This window comes from Erythrolamprus reginae, chromosome 5, assembly GCF_031021105.1.
Source record: "Erythrolamprus reginae isolate rEryReg1 chromosome 5, rEryReg1.hap1, whole genome shotgun sequence".
NCBI lineage: Eukaryota > Metazoa > Chordata > Lepidosauria > Squamata > Dipsadidae > Erythrolamprus > Erythrolamprus reginae.
In genome coordinates, this window is record NC_091954.1 from 89,858,539 (window position 1) to 89,882,797 (window position 24,259).

Sequence of the window (24,259 nt, forward strand, 5' to 3'; positions counted from 1 at the left end):
GCAACCGAGTCCTGCCGAGGCTCGGCTGCAAGCGGCCAGCGAGGCCGACCAGCTCCGAGGCGAGCGGCCGGAGCTGCGCCCTCCTTCGCCCGCCTCCTTTCCGGCAGGCAGGTGGGGCTGCCCAACTGCGCAGAGCGGCTCCTCCCCTCCAGACACACGCTTCCCCGACATGCGTCTGTGGCTCCATGCGTGCACGCCGCTTGGAGCCCTGAGGTTGAACTTGGAAAAGGGCTCACGAGGCTCCTGTCCCGCAGCTGCCCTTCTGGACTCTGGGGAGATGCCTTCGGGAACGCGACCCTTTCAATTTTTTTCCAATGTAAGACATACCCCGAAAGTAAGACGTAGTGGGGGTTTTGGGGGTAAAAAGAAAGTAAGACACTGTCTTACTTTCGGGGAAACACGGTAGTTGTAAAAAAAAATTAAATTACACTTTGTTACCAAGATGAGAAAAATGCTCCTTGCTTGGGTTGCTTGGTAATTTGAGTTGCTTGGTAATTGTCTCAAAAATTGCATGCTATTTTTGTCACTATGAAAGTAAAATACAAAATAGGAAAACAAAAATCTTACACTTCTTTAGTTTGTCCCTAATAGAATGAGCTGACCTGTCTCAAAGTACAAGATGATTTGAGATGCTTTTATTTCATGAGGAAAAAAGGGTCACACATCTCTCATTATTAGGCAATGTTAAATTATTTGCCTAAATAAGTAGCTTTGTTCTTGATATCCCGAAGAAGCCTATGCAAATTGACTTATAGATTACCACATAATTTTTTTTTTTAAAAAAAAATGCTTTCTAAGATACATTTTTCAAGAGCGGGAATGTATACTCTATAAATTATTGTTTTCAGAAGCAGTTTTATTCATGCAAAAGTTCTGAATGTTTTCAAGAAGCTTCCTACTTTAAGAGTATTTTTAAAATTTATTTATCACATTCACAAACTGCCTATCTGCCTCACAAATGACTCATAAGGGAAGCTCTCTTTGCCTGGCCGTAGTCAGTTTGACACATCCTTCTAGTCACATGCATGACTAAAGACAGGAACAATTTTGTGGTTTTTAAATAGTAGTGAGAGTTTATAAAGAAAACCTTTGAGAGAAATAGTAAAAAAGGGGAAGGAAGACTTTGGGGAGAGAAAGTTTCAGAAAGACACATCTAATTCAGTGTCCACTCTCTCTCTCTCTCTCTCTCTCTCTCTCTCTCTCTCATTTTTTAAAGTATGTCTCTTCTGAGTCAGCAACCGTTCCTGTCTTTGGTACTCACTTGTCTCAAGGGACAGGATGAACAGCGTGAAGGGCTTCTAACATCTCTGCAAAATCAAATTAATCAGGTAATAAGCAGACAATCCCGTGCTCTGCATCTGTTAAAGACCAATTAAAGTAATGGACTGGGACAGATGGGAAATCGTATCTCAAACTACATTTGTGCCATTTATAGAAAAATCAGTGAAAGTAATTCATTTATAAATCTTGTTTGTCTGATTTCCTTCACCATGTTTAGTATTATACAAAATGTGCTGAGTTTCTCAGAAATAGAAATAGTCACCAGGCCAACAAGAACCAATTATTTGAATTATAGTAATAGTCTTGTACCATTTCAGTTGAGGTGTTCCAGATCTTTTTTTGGGAATAATATGAAATTCAAATGAACTCCTACATTTATATAAACTTGGTGATCTATTTAACTATTTTTCATTGTAATCTCCTATAACACTCATCTTTGTACCAATGGAAACTTATACAGCAAGGAGAATTAACTTTTGAGGCACTAAGACACAATTACACACTTAACAGCTCCAAACTTGACTAAAAAATACAACTTCAGTAACCAAAATGTGGAACTCATTACCAGACTCCGTAGTGTCATCCCCAAACCCCCAACACTTTACCCTTAGACTATCCATGGTTGACCTCTCCAGATTCCTAAGAGGTCAGTGAGGGGCGAGTACAAGTGCACTAGAGTGTCCTCCGTCCTCCGTCCCCTGTCCTATTATCCTATATCTCCTGTATCTTTCTTCTATTCCTATATCTCTTGTTCTATTCTTTCACTGATATATTTTATTCCTTTATCTTCTCTTCTATTCTTTCTTAGATATATTTTACTATGAGTATCTCCTCTATAACCTTCATTATGTATTATATCCACTATATGTATTATATCCACATTATGAGTATATCCATTATAACCTTCATTGTGTAATGGACAAAATCAATCAATCAATCAACAAATAAATTAGTGAGGAGAAGGATGGCCTATAAATCTAATAAATAAATAAATTAGTTTCCACAAGCATCCTTTCCAGCAGTAATTCAACTGTCTTTTAAAACCTATCCTAAACTGCCCTGGGTCCCATTGGGATTGGGTGGCATAGAAGTCGAGTTAAATAAAATAAATAAGTACACGCTAAAGCGGAGGTCTTCAAACTTTGCAACTTTAAGACTTGTGGATTTCAACTTCCAGAATTCCAGCTGCACTGGCTGGAGAATTCTGGGAGTTAAAATCCTAAAGTCTTAAAGTTGCCAAGTTTGAAGACCTCTGTATTGAAGTAAATGAGGTAGTAGAATTAACGGCCGCTTTTGTATTGGATTTGGAGCATGTATTAATTTTGAATTTTGTGTAATAAAAAGTTAGTGCATCAATATGTAAGCCCACGCCAAAGTATTTTCTATGAGTCTTGACTTATATCCTACCTGAAAAAGGGGGCATGCAACCAGATCAAAAGTTCCTATGGATGCCCCTCTTAGTCATGTGACCACTTTTTGGGTGCATGGCAACACAGCCACATTTACATCCATTTGCAGAATGCCATAGTCCTAAGGCCATGTTATACGCTGTTTTGTAAAAACCTAGCATTTCCAGTTTTTAGCAAAATGAACCATGGGTTTTTTTTTAAACAATTGCTGCATTTGCATTTATGATTATCATGCACATTTAATGACCATTACAAAAAGGTTGTAAAATTACATGGTAAAGTAACCAGTATTATGATTCATGGCCATAACTCGAGGACCACTTATATATGCATAGGGCAAGCAAGATATCATCACCCTGTTCAACCCCCCAACCCCACCTCCTGTATTATCTAGGAAGGATATTTACTATTTGCCTTGTTGATATGAGATTTCCCTCTACTAATAGATATTAGTAATAGATATTAGTAGAGGAAAGCCAATTTGGTGCGGTGGTTAAGGCACTGGGTTAGAAATCAGGAAATCATGTGTTCTAGTGCCTTATGTACAAAGCTAGTTGGATTACCTTGGGTCTGTCATTTTCTCTCAGCAATGATAGACCCCTTTTGAAATCTTGCTACAAAATATTAAAATAATTATTGTTTCAACTGACAGAATATTTTCCTTTGAAGAATTTCAAAATAAACATTATAATAGGAAATAATACAGTAGTTTTCCATATGTATAGCATTCAGTTTAAAGAGATGAGACAGAATAAATAAAGTAAGTAGAAGTGCAACAGTGATCAAATAAGAAGAGAATACAATTTTTATTTATTTATTTATTTGTTTGTTTGTTTTGTCCAATACACAATAATACACAATGAAGGTTATAGAGGATTTATTCATTCATTCATTCATTCATTCATTCATTCATTCATTCATTCATTCATTCATTCATTTATTAGATTTGTATGCCACCCCTCTCCATAGACTCGGAGCAGTTCACCACAGCAACAATACAAATCCAATACTTAAAAACACTTTAAAACTCTTAATATAAAATACAATCATGCATCTCATACATACCATACACAAAGCGGGAACGGCCCAGGGGAGTCAATTTCCCCATGCCTGATGACAGAATGTATCAATGATGAGTAGAATGTATCAAAGAGAGTGTAGAAGAGAAATATAGGAGTAAAATATAACTAGAGAGAATAGCAGAAAATATAAGAGATAAAAGAAATAGAAGAGATAGAAGAGATATAATGGATAGACGAGATAGAAGAGATAGAAGAGAAGATATAGGAGATATAGGAGAGACTATAGGACAGGGAATGGTAGGCACTCTGGTGCACTTATGTACGCCCCTTACTGACCTCTTAGGAACCTGGTGAGGTCAACCGTAGATAGTCTAAGGGTAAAGTGTTGGGGATTAGGGAATACAGTAGTCCCTCGCTATACCGCGCTTCACCTACTGCGGCTTCACTTCATCGCGGGTTTTTGAGGAAGTTGATCGGCAGATTTAAACAGCCCGCCGAACTCGATCGGCAGGGTTTTTTTTAAAAAAAAAACATCTAAAATTGTAAATACTGTATTTAAATACTGTATCTGAAATAAATACTGTGTGGGAAGGGTTTATAAACACTTAAAACAATGAAAACTTACCAAACAATTACAATATAAATAAATAAGTACTATCAGTCGATAAATTCCCCATCGCGGATTTCACCTATTGCGGCCAGGTCTGGAACGTAACACCAGCGATAGGTGAGGGACTACTGTATATGTAATATAGTATACAGTGATCCCCCGGGTATTGCGATCCCGATCATTGCGAAACGGCTATATGGCGATTTTTCAACCCGGAAGTAAAAACACCATCTGCGCATGCGCGCCCTTTTTTCTATGGCCACGCATGCGTAGATGGCTCCGGGCAGATCAGCTGCTGGGCAGCTTCCCTGGGTCTTCCCCCTCTTGCTGGCGGGAGGGCGAGAAGCCCCCCCAGCACCCGCTCGCCCACCGTTCGCCGCTCGCCCACCCTTCGCCCGGCCACCCGCCGTTCGCTCGCTGCTCGCCCGGCCACCAGGGTTCGGGGGGGTGCTGGCAAGCCCCCCATGCCGGCGGCAACATTTTAAAACAGCCGCGCGGCTTCCCAACTGAGTCCCGAAGCCAAACGTCAAAGGCGAACTTCCGCGTTTGGCTTCGGGACTCAGTTGGGAAGCCGCGCGGCTGTTTTAAAACGTCACCGCCGGCATGGGGGGCTTCCTAGCAGCCCCTGGACCCCCAACCCGGGTTTGGGGGGCTGCTAGGAAGCCCCCCATGCCGGCGGCGATGTTTTAAAACAGCCGCGCGGCTTTCTAACTGAGTCCCGAAGCCAAACGTCAAAGGCGAACTTCTGGAAGTTCGCTTCAGGACTCAGCTGGGAAGCGGCGCGAGCGAACGGCGTGGGTGGGCGAAGGGCGGGCGCACAAGCAGGCAGGCGGCGGACAAGCGGCGGGCGCGGCAGCAGCGAGGAGTTTGCGTGGGCGGCGGGGAAACCCCAATCTTCAGCTCCTCGCTGCTGCGGCGGAAGTAAAAACACCATCTGCGCATGCGCAGATGGTGTTTTTACTTCCGCAGCGCTACTTCACGAAAAACCGATCATTGCGAGGGGTCCTGGAACGGAACCCTCGCAATAATCGGGGGACCACTGTAATACATTCTACAGAAAATAACGGAGTAACAGAGTTGAAGGCCTTCTAGTCCAACCCCTCGCAAGTAGAAATATTATAATATTTTAACCTCTATAATGTATTAAAAAGACATATTATGCTATACAGTTCTAGGTAAATAAATAAATAAATAAAGCTCATCAGCGCAAAGCATATTTTTCTTCCTAGATATTAAGCAACTGGAGGGAAGAACGATACCAAGATGTTAAAGCAAGGCAAATGATGAATGAAGCATTACAACTCCGTCTTAATTTGGTAAGGAAGAGGAATATTTATTTACTTAAGGGGATACTTGTTTATTATTTAGAATAATGTTGTGCCTCTTCCCCGAGTGATCTTCCAAATTGCCCGAAGCACAAAGGGGCTTGTAAGGTTTCTTAATTTAATTATTGTTCCTTACCCTCCCTAAATAAATAAATCTTGCAATTTAGATTGATTGATTGATTGATTTCTTAACTTAATTTTGCATCTTTGAAGAGATTAAACTTTGTGGTATCACAAATATAAGGTTAACAGATACACTTAACAGACACTGTGATATAACAAACATCAAAAAATAACTGGACAGAAAAGAACAACACAATTTCTACACACTGAAGATCACAAAAAGTCCAAGCGAACAAAAAAAGTATTTATCACACGTTAATTTCTCTCATGTGACCCTTCATGGTCATATTTTCATCCCTTACTTAAGCTGGTTGGAATTATGTACTAAATACAATATTGAAGTCTAAAACATTTCCAATACAGGTTTACTCATAAATAATAGTTAGAAAATAAAGATTGTACAGTACATTTGGTTTATCTTTTTTATCTCTAAACCCCATGCTTCAATTCTAGGTTGGTGGAATGTTTGATACGGTACAAAGAAGTAATCAGTGGACCACAGACTGGGCACTCCTACTCCTTCAGACAATAACATCAGGGACTGTTGACATGCAAACCAATAAGTATGTGTACTCTAATGTATATTATATATTATGGCTTCTAGTACTTTGACTAACAATATTATTTATAAAGCAAAAAATACCATTCATTTTGAACAAATGGAAATATTTATTTATTTATTGAATGTATATGTCACCCATTTGACTATCAGGTGACTCTGGGCAGTATATAAATTTAGACAATATATACTGTGTTTCCCTGAAAATATGACCTACTCAGAAAGTAAGCTCTAGCTTGAGTTTTATTTATTTATTATTTTATTTATTATTTAGATTTGTATGCCGCCCCTCTCCGCAGACTCGGGGCGGCTCACAACAAAGTGAAAACAATTTACAACAAATCTAAATTACAGTTTAAAAATATTTTAAAAAACCCATTTTCTAAACAAGCATACATACAGACATACCATTCATAAATTGTATAGGCCCGGGGGAGATGTCTCAGTTCCCCCATGCCTGACGACAAAGGTGGGTCTTAAGGAGCTTACGAAAGGCAAGGAGAGTAGGGGCAGTTCTAATCTCCAGGGGGAGTTGGTTCCAGAGGGCCGGGGCCGCCACAGAGAAGGCTCTTCCCCTGGGGCCCGCCAACCGACATTGTTTAGTTGACGGGACCCGGAGAAGGCCCACTCTGTGGGACCTAATCGGTCGCTGGGATTCGTGCGGCAGCAGGCGGTCTCGGAGATATTATTATTATTATTTTATTATTATTATTTATTAGATTTGTATGCCGCCCCTCTCCGTAGATATGCACCCAATATAAATCCTACCCCCCAAAATAAGCCCTTATTTGTGACCCTGCCCATTCCAAGGTGCACAGGTAAAAATTAAGCTAGGGTGGGTTCAGGGGGATAGAGCTGCAGCCAGGCCTCACATATCTCTGCCCATTTCTTCTGCAGTCAGTAAGGCTTTCCTGAAGGCTGTTGTAGCCAATAAAAGAATTCCGGATCGATCCAGAACTCTATTGTTGGCTGCAGAAGCCTTTCCTAAAGGCTTTTATTTTTTTGTTTGTTTATTAATTGGACTTCTATGCTGCCCCTCTTCGGGGACTCCTGAAGGTCTCCTTAATCAATAATAGAGCTGGATTGATCCAGAGTTCTAACTATTTTTTCTAAACTAATTTCAAAAGTAAAATCCCCAAGTTCTATTCATGAGCTTTCTTAAGTTAAGCTACCTTTATTACCTTCGATTTAGCCAAGGATATGAATGTGGTTTGGTTAGTGCTGATTATTGTTTTAGAACAAGGTAAATATGGTAATATTTGTGTTGACAATGTAGGCTTGGCTGCTCACCAACATTTATAAATAGAATAAAATAGAGTGTGGAATACAATATTACTTCACAATCTGATTTGAGATATTGCACAAAGTTTACGGTGTCACATTATATTTTTCTTTAAGAATAACAGTTGCAGATGCATTTCCTTTTTTAAAACATAAACTGTCCTTACATTCCTACTTGTGACTTTGCAATCCAAGTTTAAAAATATGGAGCTTTTGTCATGATGTCATGATATACACAACCAATGTGATTAAGGACCTGTAGGCAAAAATATATGAAGAACGACTGCAGGATTTGGGTTTGGCTAGTCCATAGAAAAGAAGGATTAGGAAGGACATGATAGCAGTATTCCAATATTTGAGAGGCTGCACAAAGAGGAGCAGGTCAATTTATTTTCCAAAGCACCAGAGGGCAAGGTAAGAAACAATGAATGGAAGCTAATCAAGGAGAGAAGCAACCGGGAATTAAAGAGAAACTTCCTAATAGTGAGGACAATTAACCAGTGGAATAGATAACCTTAAAAAGTTGATGGTTTTTTTTTTAAAGACTGGACAGCCACCTATCTGAAATGATCTAGGGCAGGGCTCTCCAACGTTGGCGACTTTAAGACTTGTGGACTTCAACTCCCAGAATTCCTCAGCCAGCAAAGCTTCAGGAATTCTGGGAGTTGAAGTCCACAAGTCTTAAAGTCGCCAATGTTGGAGACCCCTGATCTAGGGCTTGAGCAGGGGGTTGTACTAGGAAACCTCCAAGGTTCCTTCCAGCTATATTCTGATTGATGTCATCAGTTTGCCAATTTGTGTCTAGTTGCCATTAGGCAACTTGCAATGATTTAAAATTGGAACATAAATATGTAATATAGCATTTGTGTGATGATTTCGTTTCACATGTGTAATTATTTCGGCATTATCTTGGTTTGCTACATTCTCATCCTTGATGTAAAAGTAAATTATTTGATACTCTAGAAATAAATATTAAGCCTCTTAATAGGTATTAGTACTTGTCTTCAGAATATAATTTGTTTTTTTTTCTTTTCCCTCTTTAGTGAATTATTTACAACTGTGCTTGATATGCTGAGTGTTTTGATCAATGGGACTTTAGCTTCTGACCTCTCAATTGCATCTCAAATGGGATCTGAAGAGAACAAGAGAGCGTATATGAATTTGGTGAAAAAACTCAAAGTGTGTTTTCATCTGACCCTTGAATTCTATAAAATGTTTATTGATTAACTAATGAGTGGGTTAGAAACCATGGCATTGTGACTTCTTGTCCTCCCTAGGGCTCAAAAATTGTTGAGTGATGTTGGGTCTAAGATTACCTATCATCCTTACTGATTCAAAAACTTTTTGTTGTGGGGAAATTAGGAGTCAGAAGCCAACCTCTGTAAAATTACTAGGAGAACATTTACATTTTATATGGTTCATTTTCCAAATTTTAAATTGTTTTGCCTCAGTTGCAATCCATCAGATTGTAGTGTTTTGCAACTTCCAGCTATAGAATTTTTTAAATAATAAATTAGCAAACAAGCATACAGTAGCAATATAGTAAATTGATTAATTAAAAGGAAGTGTACACAAACAATGTGAAATCAAAGTTATAAATATAACATTTCCTTTCTTTCAAAAAGCCACTTCCTCACATGGATTAGCTGTGCTCAAAGTGAAAATGCTTAAGCTTATTCTATGGCTAGACAAAAAACATTCAGTTTAAATTCTTCCAACTTTTTGTCCATTAAAAGGGGGATTCTAAATAGGATGTGATGCAAAAAATTGCGGTTGAAATTTTGGATATTTTTTTCAGAGTAGAAAATAGTCAACAAATAATATGACATGCTACAGGATGCCTTCCTGTATTTCTGTTAGAAATATTAAGATGCTCATCAATAATATTGGTATATGGAAATAGCATTTTAGAATTGATCGTAGTGTATAAAATCATGCATGGGATAAAAAAGGTAGCTAGAGAAAAAATATTTTCTCTATCACACAATACTAGGACGATTTCCTAAAGCTCGTAGGTAAGAAAGTGAGGACAAATAAAAGGAAATATTTCTTCACCCAGTGGGTCATTGGTGGAATTCACTTCCAGAAAAGCTCATGACAGCTGTCAGCCTGGATAGCTTCAAGGCAAGATTAGACAGATTCATGATTGCTAAGTGTATCAGAGGTTATTGAAACAGATGTCCAAGTGCCGCCTCTATGTTGATTAAGGCAGGCAGGATTCCCTTGGGTACCATTTGTTGGGGGTCAAGGGAAAGGAAGGGTTTTGCCTTCTCTTTCTGCTCAAGATTCCCATGTACAATTGATCGGCCACTGTGTGACACAATATGCTAGACTCGATGGGCTTTGGCCCAATTCAGCATGACTCTTGTTATGTAAACACAAGAGCCAGATCTGCATTATTGCTTTAAAAATTCTTGGTAGCAAATGATAGAAAAAACGTCTGCTTAAAACATTGGAAAGATTGTGCTTTTCAATATACTTAATCCTGACATCGTGATTTGGTTTAATGCTAAAATAAGGATCTGATAGCCATAGATCTTAGAGAGAGGGATGGGATGGAGGGAGGAGAGGGAGGGAGATGGGAAGGGAGGGAGAGAGAGGGGGAGGGAGGGAGGAAAGGAGAGAGAGAGATTGAGTTCCTGCTATTAATTTTTGTTCTAGGCAAAGAAACGCTTATGAAGCACTTTTCAAAAACTGCTACACAACTTGAATAAAATTAGTAAAAGTACAAGGAAATGATTCATTGGAAACGTCTCTGGCTTTGAGCTCTGATTTATTTTTAACTTTTTTTTTTTTGCCTTTTTGTCTTCTTGTAGAAAGAATTGGGCGATAAAAGTTCAGAAAGTATTGACAAAGTTCGTCAGCTCTTGCCATTGCCCAAACAGATGTGTGACCTTATTGCCTGTGAGCCCATGGGATCCCTGATTGATACGAAGGGAAACAAAATTGCTGGATTTGACTCCATAGATAAGAAACAGGCAAGGATAAGCATTTTCTTTAAAACTTTCCTCATGGGTCAACTTTCTCAGGAATATAATTTTGTAGAAACTTTAATATATTCCTTCATTTCATCTCATGTTTATACATGTTTCAATTCAACATATAAAATATTGTTCAATTAATTGTATCATTATTGTACATGATATTACTGATATTTTTCTCTGGTGGTTATATACACCAGCATTTTAATAGTACAGTGTTCCCTCGATTTTCGCGGGTTCAAACTTCGTGGAAAGTCTATACCACGGTTTTTCAAAAATATTAATTAAAAAATACTTCACAGTTTTTCCCTATACCATCGTTTTTCCTGCCCGATGATGTCATATGTCATCGTCAAACTTTCGTCCATCTTTAATAAATATTTTTTAATAAACTTTAATAAATAAACATGGTGATTAATAATCTAAATGGTTGCTAAGAGAATGGGAAATTGTAATTTAGGGTTTTATTAAAGTGTTAAGGGAAGGCTTGTGATACTGTTCATAGCCAAAAATAGTATATTTACTTCCGCATCTCTACTTTGTGGAAATTCGACTTTCGCAGGCGGTCTCAGAATGCATCCCCCGTGAAAATTGAGGGAACACTGTAATCTCATAAACTGCAAATTACAGGTTTGGAAATTAGAAGGAAATTGTGCTCAAGCAAACTGTCATTTTACACTTTTTTGTGAACAGGGGCTCCAAGTCTCCATGAAACAGAAAGTATCTCCATGGGATTTACTGGAAGGCAATAAGAATCCAGCTCCATTGTCTTGGGCTTGGTTTGGAACTGTTCGCATTGATAGGAAAGTCATAAAATATGAGGAGCAGCAGCACCTTCTGCTTTATCACACACACCCTAAACCTAAGCCAAGAAGTTACTACCTCGAACCTTTACCTCTTCCTCCTGAGGAGGAGGAGGAGGAAGAAGAAGAGCCTACTACTCCTGCATCTCAGGAACCGGAAAGAAAGTCAGCAGAGCTTTCTGATCAGGGAAAACCTTCAGCAGATGAAGAAAGGAAGGGGAAAGGCAGAAAAAGAAAGACAAAAGCAGCTTCCAAAACTGATGTAAGTGGTTAAAAGGTCTAAAGTTTTTAAAAATAAAATGCTCCTTTGTGAATTGGCCCTCCTGTCAGGTAGTGGTAACCATCTGATGATTTCATGTGAATTAGCAGACAGGAAAGAAACAACATAAATTTTGTAAGCTGTACTACATAATCCCATGATGGCGAACAGGTGCCACAGATGACATGCGGAGCCATAATTGAGGACATGTGAGGCTTTGCCCTGTCAGCTCCAGCACATATATGTGCACTGGTCAGATGATTTTCACCCTTCTGGAGGGTGGGAGGAGGCCATTTTTCACCCTCTGCAGGCGTCAGAAAAGCCTATGGAGCCTGTGGATGGTAAAAAACGTCTCAACAGGGTGTTTGTTTCTGAACTTCTGGTTGGGTTGTTTTTCACCCTCCACAGGCTTCAGAGGCTTTCTTGAAGCCAGGAGAAAGGGAAAAATGGCTCACGTTCATTTCTGGTTGACCCATTGGGCCATTTTTCACTATCCACAGGCTCCGAGGCTTTCCTGAAGCCTGGGGAGGGCGACAAATGGCTCAGCGGGCCTACTGAAATTCCAGAGGCTTCAATAAGGCCTGTGCTCATGCACAGCAGGCATCCCAGGGGGTTGTGTGTGCATGCATAGGGGGAGGGCATTGTATTAGAGGTGTGCGCACATGTGCATGCACTATTGCACAGGCATGCACTCTTTTGGCAGCTTAGCAAAAAAAGGTTTGCCATCACTGACTTAGTCCTTCCAATATATCCCATTCTAGAGGCATTATAAAAGCTACATTGCCAACCTTTACTTTATAGAAGCATATAGTTTAGTCTATTTTTGGGTAATAGCTTTCTTTTTTTGAATCAATTGCCTTTTGGATAAGGGTGATAGCTTTTCAGTACTAGCAAGTGTAGCTTTAATCACAAATGGCTTGTGGAACCATCCTAAACTTCATAGGAGTCATTCCTTTCATGACTTATTGCTTAATCTCTTGGCACCCTCAAGTACAGCACTTAGTCATCTCTGCTGATTTAGCAGAACATTTTACGTGCCTTTTTAAAGAATTTTGCAGAACTGTTTCCTTCCTTCTTCAAGACTGAGACAGCAATGCTTTTTGGGATGGGGATGGGAGTAAAATAATAGTTTGGACCACCAGATTCAATTCTATAAATGTCTCTCATAATACTTGAAATATTTTTAAAATCTTTTTTTACATATTTTCGGAAAGCAAGACAAAATTATAGGAGATGTTTCAGGTTGAATCCTATCCTATCAATAAAATTGGAAGGAGATAATATTTAAAACTCCAACATTAATTTATAGAACTGGATACAATGGTGTAGCCAGTTCTGTAAGTTAATTGAACATTAATTCAGTTTTCTTTTCCAAACAGTCCTCTTGAACCATCTTCATGTAAAATCTATGCTTAAGTAAAGATTCTCCTGCTACATTAATCCTTAACGAAGGGTTAAAAATAAGAGAAGTATTTTAGGACTCCCAGATTCATTGTCTAGTAGTTCTCAAACATTTGGGTCTCAGCACACCTTTACTTTCTTAAAAATAATTGAGGGCCTCAAAGAGCTTTGGTTTATTGAATATGGGTTATATCTGTCAACATTTTAAAATATTTATTTTGGCTGTTGGTTTGAGCTCCGAGCTTGGTAATTTGGTTGCAAATGTTTCATCACCTTCAAATCTTTGTTACCAAATTGCCAAGCTTGGTGCTCAAACCAACAGCCTAACTACCAACCGAGTTACCAATATTCAAACACATTTTACAATATTTATTTATTTATTCATTTAACTTTTCCTGAGCACTCACTTGATTTTAGGTAGTATTACAAGTTATTAAGCCCCTCTGTGAAACTATCAATAATGGGCAATTTCCTCAATACTATAAAAATGCAATTTCATATTTTGAAATACATTTGAAGAAAATGTATTGTTCATTGAAGCCCAAACCTAAACGGTGATACATACTCATAACTTACATCTTAGAGCAATGATGGTGAACCTTTTGTTCACCATGTGCTGAAAGCACTATTGCACATGCGCGAGTGCCCATTCAATGTCTGGGGAGGGCAAAAACAGCTTCCCTGAAGGCCCTCTGGAGGCTGGAAATGGCCTGACTTCCAGTGGGCCCAGTAGACCCATTTTTCACCCTCCCCATGATCCAGAGGCTTCTAGAGCCTGGGGAGAGCAAAAATGCTCTCCACCGCCACTTGGAAGCCTTCCAGAAGCTGAAAACATCCTCTCAGAGCCTCAACATGAGTTGAAAATCAACTGGCTGATTTGCACATGTGTGCTGGAGCTAAGCTAGGGCAATGGCTCAGGTGCCAGCAGATATGGCTCTGCATGCCACCTGTGGCACACATGCCATAGGTTTGTCATCACTGTCTTAGAGCATGTTAAAGAGTCCTTGACAATGCACAGAGATAATGTGGTATTAAAACCAATGTGGAAAGCATTTCCTGAAATTATAAAATTTAGAAAACTTCATTTTTAAATTGTGAATTTATTGACAGTTTACTTAATTCTTTCCTATAACTTGCTTCCCAGGATATGGTTCTAGTTGCCTAAATAATGATGCTTTGATATAATTATAGTTGCAGTTAGTAGATTATGGTATTATGGTATGCAGAAAAATAGTAGAAAATTAAGCATTATGAGACAACCAAATAATATGTGAGATAAAGCCAAATTGTAATAGTCATAAAATGCCTAATAAATTGCTAGGAGAAATGTCTTATTTATAAATTGGTATCATTTAAATGTCAGTAATGTTTAATGTTTCCTATTTTGCTCAAGGAATATCCTCAGAACAATGGATGTAGAATGGCTCCTAATTTTTCACCACTTTATTCCCAAATGTTGCCTCATCCTCAATCTGCTTTGTGGGGCTATAATGTTATAGGACAGCCCCAACAGTCAGGTTACTTTGTCCAGAACCAGTCTCTTCCACCAGGTAAAGCAGAGAAATCTGTCACAGAAAATAATTCTTTTTAATTAATAATATGTTTCTTTGGCAAGTACTCACACTGGATCAATATGCTTAAATTAAATGAAAATGTATTTGTAGCTGATGTATCATTCCAATGAAATCGTTGAAAAGTGCTTAAATATAACTTTTTTTTAGCATCTATAACAACTAGAAAGAAGATTTATTAGGAAGATTTAAACTCTCTCTCTCTCTCTCTCTCCACACACACACACACAACTGTGTATATGTGTGTATGTGTGTGTGTATACTTACTATATACATGCATACATACATGTATGTATATACATGCATACATACATACATACATACATACATATATACATACACACAGTGATACCTCTACCTAAGAATGCCTCTACTTACGAACTTTTCTAGATAAGAACCAGGTGTCCAAGATTTTTTTGCCTCTTCTCAAGAACCATTTTCCACTTACAAACCTGAGCCCCTGAAAGTGTAACCAGAAAAGGCAGGGAGAAGCTTCTATGGGGGCTCTCTAGGAATCTCTGGGAGGAAACAGCTTGAAAAGGTGTAGAGGAGCCTTCGTGGGGCCTCTCTAGGAATCTCCTGTGAAGAAATATGGCTGGAAAAGGCAGGGAGAAACCTCCGTGGGGCCTCTCTAGGAATATCTTGGGAGGAAATATGGCTGGAAAAGGCATGGAGAAGCTTCTGTGGGGCCTTTCTAGGAATCTCCTGGGAGGAAACATGGCTGGAAAAGGTGGGGAGAACCCTCCATGGGGCCTTTCTAGGAATCTCCTGTGAGGAAACAGGGCCTCCACCCTCCCTGTGGTTTCCACAATTGCACACATTATTTGCTTTTACATTGATTCCTATGGGGAAAATTGCTTCTTCTTACAAACTTTTCTACCGAAGAATCTGGTCACGGAACAAATTAAGTTTGTAAATAGAGATACCACTGTATATAGTATGTATACACACACACACACATATGAAAGAGAGGGGGGGGGGACTATATTTTTCCACTAAATCCCCATAACTTGCCAGTACATGGCATTTCCCCCCACATATTCTAGAGCAGTGTTTTTCAACCAGTGTGCCGTGGCACACTAGTGTGCCGCGAGACATGGTCAGGTGTGCCGCGAAGCCCAGAGAGAAAGAAAGCAAGAGAGAGAAAGAGAACAAGAGAGAGAGAAAGAAAGCAAGAGAGAGAGAAAACAAGAGAAAGAAAGAGAAAGAGAGAGAGAGCAAGAGAGAGAGAAAGAGAGGGAGGGAAGGAGAGAGAGAGAGAGAAAGACATAGAGGGAGGTAGGGAGGGAGAGAGAAAGAGAGCAAAAAAGAGAGGAAGGAAGAGAAAGAAAGAGGGATGGAGAGAAAGAGAAAGAAAGGAAGGAAGGGAAAGAGGGAGGGAGAAAGAAATAGAGTGAAGGGGTGGAAGAGAGAGAATTTTTTTGTCCAAACTTTTTTTAGCCCCCCCCCCCCCCCCGTGTGCCCCAGGGTTTAGCAAATGTAAAAAATGTGCCGCGGCTCAAAAAAGGTTGAAAATCACTGTTCTAGAGTAAGTAAAACAGTAAAACTTTAGATTCTAAAGGTTACCAATCTGTATTGTATACCTACTATATCTACTATACCACTATAATATTTAATGTCAGATTTTAGATACTTCTAACGTTGTTCTTTTATTATCTTTTACTTTACCTTTAAAGTTAAAAAAAATATAATGATTATGTTTATGTTTATTTATTTTATTTATTATTTATTAGTTTGTCAAACATGTACAAGATAGCAGATGTAAACATGAACATGAACATGAACAAAGGAAATGGATTCAAATAAATGGGGACAGTAAGACAGGGATGATAGGCATGCTGGTGCGCTTATGCATGTCCCTTTATGGACCTCTTGGAAATGAGGCGAGATCCACGATAGACAGTTTAAGATTGAAGCTGTTAGGGTTTGAGGGTATAACAACAGCTTCCCAAATATGCCAATCTACTCCAACACTCCGCAGTCTGCATTGGTTGCTGATCAGTTTCCGGTCACAATTCAAAGTGTTGGTCATCACCTATAAAGCCCTTCATGGCACCGGACCAGGGTATCTGCGAAACTGCCTTCTGCTGCACGAAGGTCCCACAGTGGCCGGTTAGGTCTTCTCCGGGTCCCGTCGACTAAACAATGTCATCTGGCGGGACCCAGGGGAAGAGCCTTCTCTGTGGCAGCTCCGACCCTCTGGAATCAGCTCCCTCCAGAGATTAGAATAGAATAGAATAGAATAGAATTTTATTGGCCAAGTGTGATTGGACACACAAGGAATTTGTCTTGGTGCATATGCTCTCAGCGTAGATAAAATAAAATATACTGCCCCCACCCTCCTTGCCTTTCATAAACTCCTTAAAACCCACCTCTGTCATCAAGCATGGGGGAATTGAGACATCTCCCTCTGCCTATGTAGTTTTTGTGCATGATATGACTGTATGTATGTTTTTTATATAGTGGGGGTTCCTTGCTTTTTAGACTTTTTAAAATGTACTTTTGTTATTTTAGATTCTAATTATTAGATTTGTCATTATGTATTGATTTTATCACTATTGTGAGCCACCCCAAGTCTACGGAGAGGGGCGGCACACAAATCTAATTATTATTATTATTATTATTATTATTATTATTATTATTATTAATAATAATAATAATAATAATAACAACAACAACAACAACAACAACAGAGTCGTCAGCTTGATTCCCAACCTGTAGCATCATATCTGGAGTAGGCTTAGTGATCCTATATTTATTCTGTTAATCAATGTCTTTGAAGGTTGTTCCAGATTGGACCCCACAGGCTCCTTTGTGCCAAGCAACACAAAACAAGTGCTCTCTAACATGCTGCAGAGACGTTCCAGCAATATGATGCAGCCCCCAGCAATTCACACTATTTCTTCTCATCAGCAGCAGCAACAATTGCTTCAACAACAGCGGATCCTAAGGCATCAGAGCCAGGCAAGGCCTTTCAAACTGTGTTGTCTTATATTTAGAAGTGGGATGGATGAGCAATGATTGCACGGAAAACTGGACAGCAGTTAGAGGAGATATTATAACACTTAATCTGCCCACAAAAACAATGTCACTTAAAAAGATGTTTTAATCCCACAAGTTTACTATTACACTAAATGTGTTTTAAGTGACCTACAGTACTTGCAATAAATTACATATCAATCTATCAACCACCTGTACCAAGAGCCGTGGTAAGGAAGTGGTTAGAATGCAGTACTGGAGGCTAGGTCACTGCTCACTGTCAGTTCAATCCTGACTTACTCACGTTTGACTCAGCTGTTCATCCTTCCAAGATCAGTAAAATGAGTATCCAGATTGTTGGGGGTAATATGCTGAGTCTGCAAATCACTTAGCTAGGGCTGTGTAGCACTATGAAGCATATCAGATCATATCAAGATCATGTGCTGCAACGTCCTGCCTGTCGGCGACTACTTCACTTTCAACCACAACAACACAAGAGCATACAACAGATTTAAACTTAATATTAACCGCTCCAAACTTGACTGTAAAAAATATGACTTCAGTAACCGAGTTGTCGAAGCGTGGAACTCATTACCGGACTCCATAGTGTCATCTCCAAACCCCCAATACTTTACCCCTAGATTATCTACAGTTGACCTATCCAGATTCCTAAGTGGTCAGTAAGGGGCGAGTACAAGTGCACTAGAGTGCCTTCTGTCCCCTGTCCTATTGCTCTCCTATATCTCCTATACCTTTCTTCTATTCCTATATCTCTTCTCCTATTCTTTCATTGATATGTTCTATTACTATACCTTCTTTTCTATTATTTCTTAGATATATTTTACTATGAGTATCTCCTCTATAACCATCATCATGTATTTTACTATGTGTATATAGATATATGCCCACTAAAACCCTCATTGTGTATTGGACAAAATAAATAAATAAAATAAATAATAAAGTATATAAATCTAAGTGCTATTACTATTGCACCTATTGCTGTTACCACTTATTTTTAGATATTTTTAATTCATTATTTTTATAATTAACTCAAGGCAGCAAAGATATCTAATACCCTGTTTCCCCGATAGTAAGACACCCCCGATTGTAAGACGTATCGGGGGTTTCAGGGGGGTCGGCTAATATAAGCCGTACCCCGAAAGTAAGACATATGTCTTACTTTCGGGGAAACACGGGGGTATTGCCGAGGGGGAGCCCGATGACGTCACTTCCAAGCTCCCCGTGCGCCCCTCGCCTTCGCCTCGCTGCAGCGCCACCGCCTCTTCCCCGGCTTGGCAAAGCGAAGGACGCCGCTGGTCCGAAGCGAGCCAAGCGGGCGGCGGCTTGCAGCGAAGGCGCTCGTCCCAGCAACCGAGTCCTGCCGAGGCTCGGCTGCAAGCGGCCAGCGAGGCCGACCAGCTCCGAGGCGAGCGGCCGGAGCTGCGCCCTCCTTCGCCCGCCTCCTTTCCGGCAGGCAGGTGGGGCTGCCCAACTGCGCAGAGCGGCTCCTCCCCTCCAGACACATGCTTCCCCGACACGCGTCTGTGGCTCCACGCGTGCACGCCGCTTGGAGCCCTGAGGTTGAACTTGGAAAAGGGCTCACGAGGCTCCTGTCCCGCAGCTGCCCTTCTGGACTCTGGGGAGATGCCTTCGGGAACACGACCCTTTCAATTTTTTTCCAATGTAAGACATACCCCGAAAGTAAGACGTAGTGGGGCTTTTGGGGGTAAAAAAGAAAGTAAGACACTGTCTTACTTTCGGGGAAACACGGTATCTTTCCTTCTCCCATTTTACCCACAACAGCAGTGTAGTGGGGTGTGTTCAGCTAAGAGTACTAACCCAGTTGACTTTGAGGTCTAAGGTCACCATGGAACTCTACTATCTCCTGATTTCTAGCCTGGGATTTTAATTATTAGGTTAAACTGGATCAAAATGAGCATGTTTAGATTGGTAACCTTTTAATATATAACAAGCAGCATTTATTTTTATTGGTGAACTGTTTTACAGGGTTCTACCATTGAACAGGCTTCCATTTTTGCTCAGCAAGTCCGCCCTTCGTCTTCTCAGCTAACACAGTATCCGGGGATACAGCAATCACAGGTACAGCATCCCTCTTAAAAATTGGTTCGGTGGGATTCAGATAAATATGATGGTGGATTTAGTAATCTTGGTTTTATAATGGTTGAAAAATATGAGAGTTCTGAAAATGGCCAGTGTCTTTCACGAGTCCCCCTTTCATGAATGGCCTTATCCAGTTGTTGTAGACAAAAGATAACCACTAATAAATATTATTTGTGGGAACTAATATTTTTATATCAAAACTATGGGTGACACAACTTCAGAAACTTTTTAAAAAATTACTGTAACCATAGATGGTCTACTCATTTTCACCTAAATTGCGCTACAGGGAAACACCTAGTTCTCTATCTTTAATTTCTTCCATGTCATCCAGATTTTCTGCCAAACAAACAAACAAAAAATGAAGTTGACATGAGATCTGTATGAATAGAGGTGGGTAAAATGGAGACCCAGATTGTTGGGGCAATATGCTGGCTCTGTAGACCCTGACACTGCAGAAGGTTGTAAAAGCACTATAAAGCAGTTTCAGAGGTGGGTTCTTCCTAGTTCCGACTGGTTTGTCTGAACTGGAAACAACCTGCTGGTGATGTCACAATGATGTCACAGAACCTGTTCAGTGGAAGCTGCCATAATTTATAATTTTTTAAAACAGTTTTGATTTGTTTCTAGTTTTTTTTCTTCTTCTGAGCATGTGCAGAAGCTGGACTTCCAACACTGTGCATGTGTTGCCATCTTGGTTTTGGCTTTAAAAACTTTTAGTTTTTTCAGCATTGCACATGCGCACGCCCATGTGGTGTGGCCACACGGCATGGGAGTTAGCGAACTGGCAGTGAGGCAAGTTAGGACCAAGCCCTGAGCTGTATATAACTTTAAGTGCTATTGCTGTTGGAAATAGCTAGAACACTCATAGAAACATAGAAACATAGAAGACTGATGGCAGAAAAAGACCTCAGGGTCCATCTAGTCTGCCCTTATACTATTTCCTGTATTTTATCTTACAATGAATATATGTTTATCCCAGGCATGCTTAAATTCGGTTACTGTGGATTTACCAACCACGTCTGCTGGAAGTTTGTTCCAAGGATCTACTACTCTTTCAGTAAAATAATATTTTCTCATGTTGCTTTTGATCTTTCCCCCAACTAACTTCAGATTGTGTCCCCTTGTTCTTGTGTTCACTTTCCTATTAAAAGGTTCCTCCTGAACCTTATTTAACCCTTTAACATATTTAAATGTTTCGATCATGTCCCTCCTTTTCCTTCTGTCCTCCAGACTACACAGATTGAGTTCATTAAGTCTTTCCTGATACGTTTTATGCTTAAGACCTTCCACCATTCTTGTAGCCCGTCTTTGGACCCATTCAATTTTGTCAATTGAGCCTAAGAAAGAAGATGAGATGCGAAGTTCCTATTTCAAGTTACACTATTTTTAAAACTAATAAAATGTATAGATATTTTAAAAACTAAAAGTTAAAATCATGTGTTTTGAACTGTTTTCCACACAGACAATTCCTCATGGCTATACAATGTATAGTTCTCAGATGCCATCTCAACAGACCGGTGGTATAGTTCTTTCACCTACCTACAATCCTAGATCATTTCAAGTAACTCATTCTAGTCCAGCTTTAATGGAAAGGTTAAGGCAGATGCAACAGCAGCCAAGCGGGTACATCCATCAGCAAGCAGCTGCCTACCTTCAGCCTTTAGCAGGCAATCAGCGGTAAGACTCCTATAATTCCAGAGGTTTGTTAACCTGATGTTTTGGGGGGAAAATAAATTGATGCATTTCTCATAAATTCTGATTCAGCCAATCTAATTCCTTCCAAACCATTTGGGCTTCCTAGTACTACTTAACTTGAAGGAAAAAACAAATTAGAGTTGAAACTTTAAACATCAGAAGCGGATCAGACTGAAGAAAACTTATACAAACAGTCAGCCCTAGACAGGTTGTTTTTATGCTATTTCCCAAGCCCCACTTTGCTTTGAATTACATTTAGCTTCAAGCAAGATTTCAGTCTTTTTATTACTCAGACTAGATGGAATTAAGCTGATGCAAATACATTTGGAAATCCCCTTGCCTCATAAAACATGCTGGCTGGAGAATTCTGGGAGTTGAAATACACAAGTCTTAAAGTTGCCAAGTTTGAAGGTCTCTAGAATAGAGGGATCTAATCTCTATTCTCCCCCTACCAAAGGAATCGAATAGGCAAGGATAAATTCAGCTTCTGCACTGGGGAATGGCAAATGTTGGACCTGTTCTGCACAAATTTCATCATTTGAGGGTATCGTGAAAAGCATGTTACAATCTTAATGCATAGTAGTGAATAGGGGGGAAATGGTTTGTTTTATACACAGCTTCTCAGTTGCAAATTAATGTTTCATCTAAATGATTACCGCCTATTTGTTTCTATCTAGAAGATTATTTTTTAATCTTCTGCTGAATGGAATACTAAGTTCTTGTAACATTACTGAAGCTTCCTCTTGGATGGTGTTTAAAGCACAGCCTCCGGAATTTCGTGTTATACACATTAAATGTTTTTGCAACTAATTAATACTTGCACATCCTTATTACATATAGGCAATAAATATGTTGTCAATATCGGTACACTCTGATCAGAAAATAGAGAAAACATGCTAATTTCTTGTTTCTCAAAGCCATCTTTATTTCAGAACCATCACATCAAATCCTTAAAGTAGACGGATACTTAATTTGGAAGTGTCCTTTGCTACTACAGTGGTACCTCTACTTACGAACTTCATTCATTCTGTGACCAGGTTCTTAAGTAGAAAAGTTTGTAAGAAGAAGCAATTTTTCCCATAGGAATCAATGTAAAAGCAAATAATATGTGCGATTGCAAAAAACCACAGGGAGGGTGGGAAATTCCTAGAGAGGCCCCACAGAGGCTTCCCCCCACTTTTCTGACCCTGTTTTCTCTCAGGGGACTCCTAGAGAGGCCCCACGGAGGCTTCTCCCCACCTTTTCCAGCCCTGTTTCCTCCCGGAAGATTCCTAGAGAGGGCCCACTGAGGCTTCTCCCTGCCTTTTCTGGTTACAGTTTCAGAGGCTCAGGTTTGTAAGTGGAAAATGGTTCTTGAGAAGAGGCAAAAAAATCTTGAACACCCAGTTCTTATCTAGAAAAGTTCGTAAGTAGAGGCATTTGTAAGTAGAGGCACCACTGTATATGGCTTATTTTAGAATAGAATAGACGGATATTTAATTTGGAAGTCTCCTTTGCTACTATATGGTTTATTTTAGAATAGAATGGAATAACAAAGTTGTAAGGGACCTTGGAGATCTTCTAGTCCAACCCCCTGCTTAGCAGGAAACCCTATACCAGTTCAGATAAATGTTTATCCAACATCTTAAAAACTTACAGTGTTGGAGCAAAAGTAAAATGGACTATTTTTGAAATAAAAAGGTTTTTTTCATCAATTTTACTTTTTTTACTTTTATTTTTCATATCTGCAAATTATGTATTTTTAAAATGTCTCTCAGTTCAGCTCACCAGTCATTGCAACAGAATAACTTGGTTGGAGGACCTCTGGATGCAGTATCAGCCACACCTTCCCAGGCAAATCTTTACTCTGTCCAAGTGTCTCAGGAACAGATGAGGCAGCGGCAACAACAAATTCGGCAACAAAGATTCCTTCAGGTATGGTGTCTTTAATTTTGTTGGTTAGAAATGACTATTGTGTTCATAAGACAACATTTGAGCAGGTTATGATCCATTATTCAATATACAGACTCTACTCTGAAATGCCTATTCAGAATGGTGGTAGGCCTCCTCTATCTTCTATTACTTATCTTCATAATTCTTCATTAAATAAAATTTTAGGAGCCTGAAATCACAGGAAGGATTAAAACTGGGGGGAGAGGGCTTTACATATTTACTATATAAGATAATTATTTATATATATATATATGTAAGCTTCGTGCTGCTATAAATATTTACAGCAGCAGGAAGCTTACAACTTCAGCCTGATGATGGTGAATACTCAGGAAGGATTAAGCCCTTACTAAGTGTACTTTAGGTTTTCAGTAGTGCAGTTTGTGAAAATTGTCGAAAGACAATAATAAATTACAACTACATCCTTTTTGTGGATCCCATCTCTCAATCAGATCTACTTCGTAGACTTGAGGACACAAATAACCCAGGACAGTCGATGCTGTCAGCTCTCAAAATGGCCATTTTGGAAAAAGTGAAGTTTTATATAACCCCTAAGGGAGGTATTGCTAGATACCCTGAATTCTAGCTTCTATCAGTTCATTTATTGAGCAACTATAAGATTTTCATCCCCTGAAAGTTGATAGTATTATTGCCTTTCTATTGCAATAAGGGTTGCAAAAACATCCCAAGACAATTTCCATATTGTTACTAGGAAATTGTATAGGTTAGCATATTTAATAGGATCAAGCTTGACTCCATGAAGATTTATACTTTTTTAAAAAAAGATAAAATTGCAATCATTTTCCTTTTTTCTTCTTCTTTCAGCTTCAGCAGCAGCAGAATCAACAACTCATTAACCTTCAAGCAATGCAGCCTCAACAACAATCTTTTGTAAGACAAATATTCAAAA

At 39.4% G+C, this 24,259-nt stretch overlaps 1 protein-coding gene across 4 annotated transcripts in view; it reads left to right on the forward strand.

Annotated features, from left to right (window-relative positions):
• Positions 1 to 24,259, forward strand: part of MED12L (mediator complex subunit 12L) — a 228,774-nt gene that overhangs the window by 192,728 nt on the left and 11,787 nt on the right. For all 4 annotated transcript variants that reach the window (XM_070753437.1, XM_070753438.1, XM_070753436.1 and 1 more), the window contains 12 exons: positions 1,217 to 1,328; positions 5,552 to 5,638; positions 6,224 to 6,333; positions 8,654 to 8,789; positions 10,427 to 10,588; positions 11,285 to 11,656; positions 14,448 to 14,604; positions 17,408 to 17,589; positions 19,612 to 19,704; positions 21,188 to 21,402; positions 23,178 to 23,334; positions 24,175 to 24,240. In XM_070753437.1, coding sequence (XP_070609538.1) covers positions 1,217 to 1,328; positions 5,552 to 5,638; positions 6,224 to 6,333; positions 8,654 to 8,789; positions 10,427 to 10,588; positions 11,285 to 11,656; positions 14,448 to 14,604; positions 17,408 to 17,589; positions 19,612 to 19,704; positions 21,188 to 21,402; positions 23,178 to 23,334; positions 24,175 to 24,240 — 1,849 coding nt within the window. The remainder of the gene's footprint in view (positions 1 to 1,216; positions 1,329 to 5,551; positions 5,639 to 6,223; positions 6,334 to 8,653; positions 8,790 to 10,426; positions 10,589 to 11,284; positions 11,657 to 14,447; positions 14,605 to 17,407; positions 17,590 to 19,611; positions 19,705 to 21,187; positions 21,403 to 23,177; positions 23,335 to 24,174; positions 24,241 to 24,259) is intronic.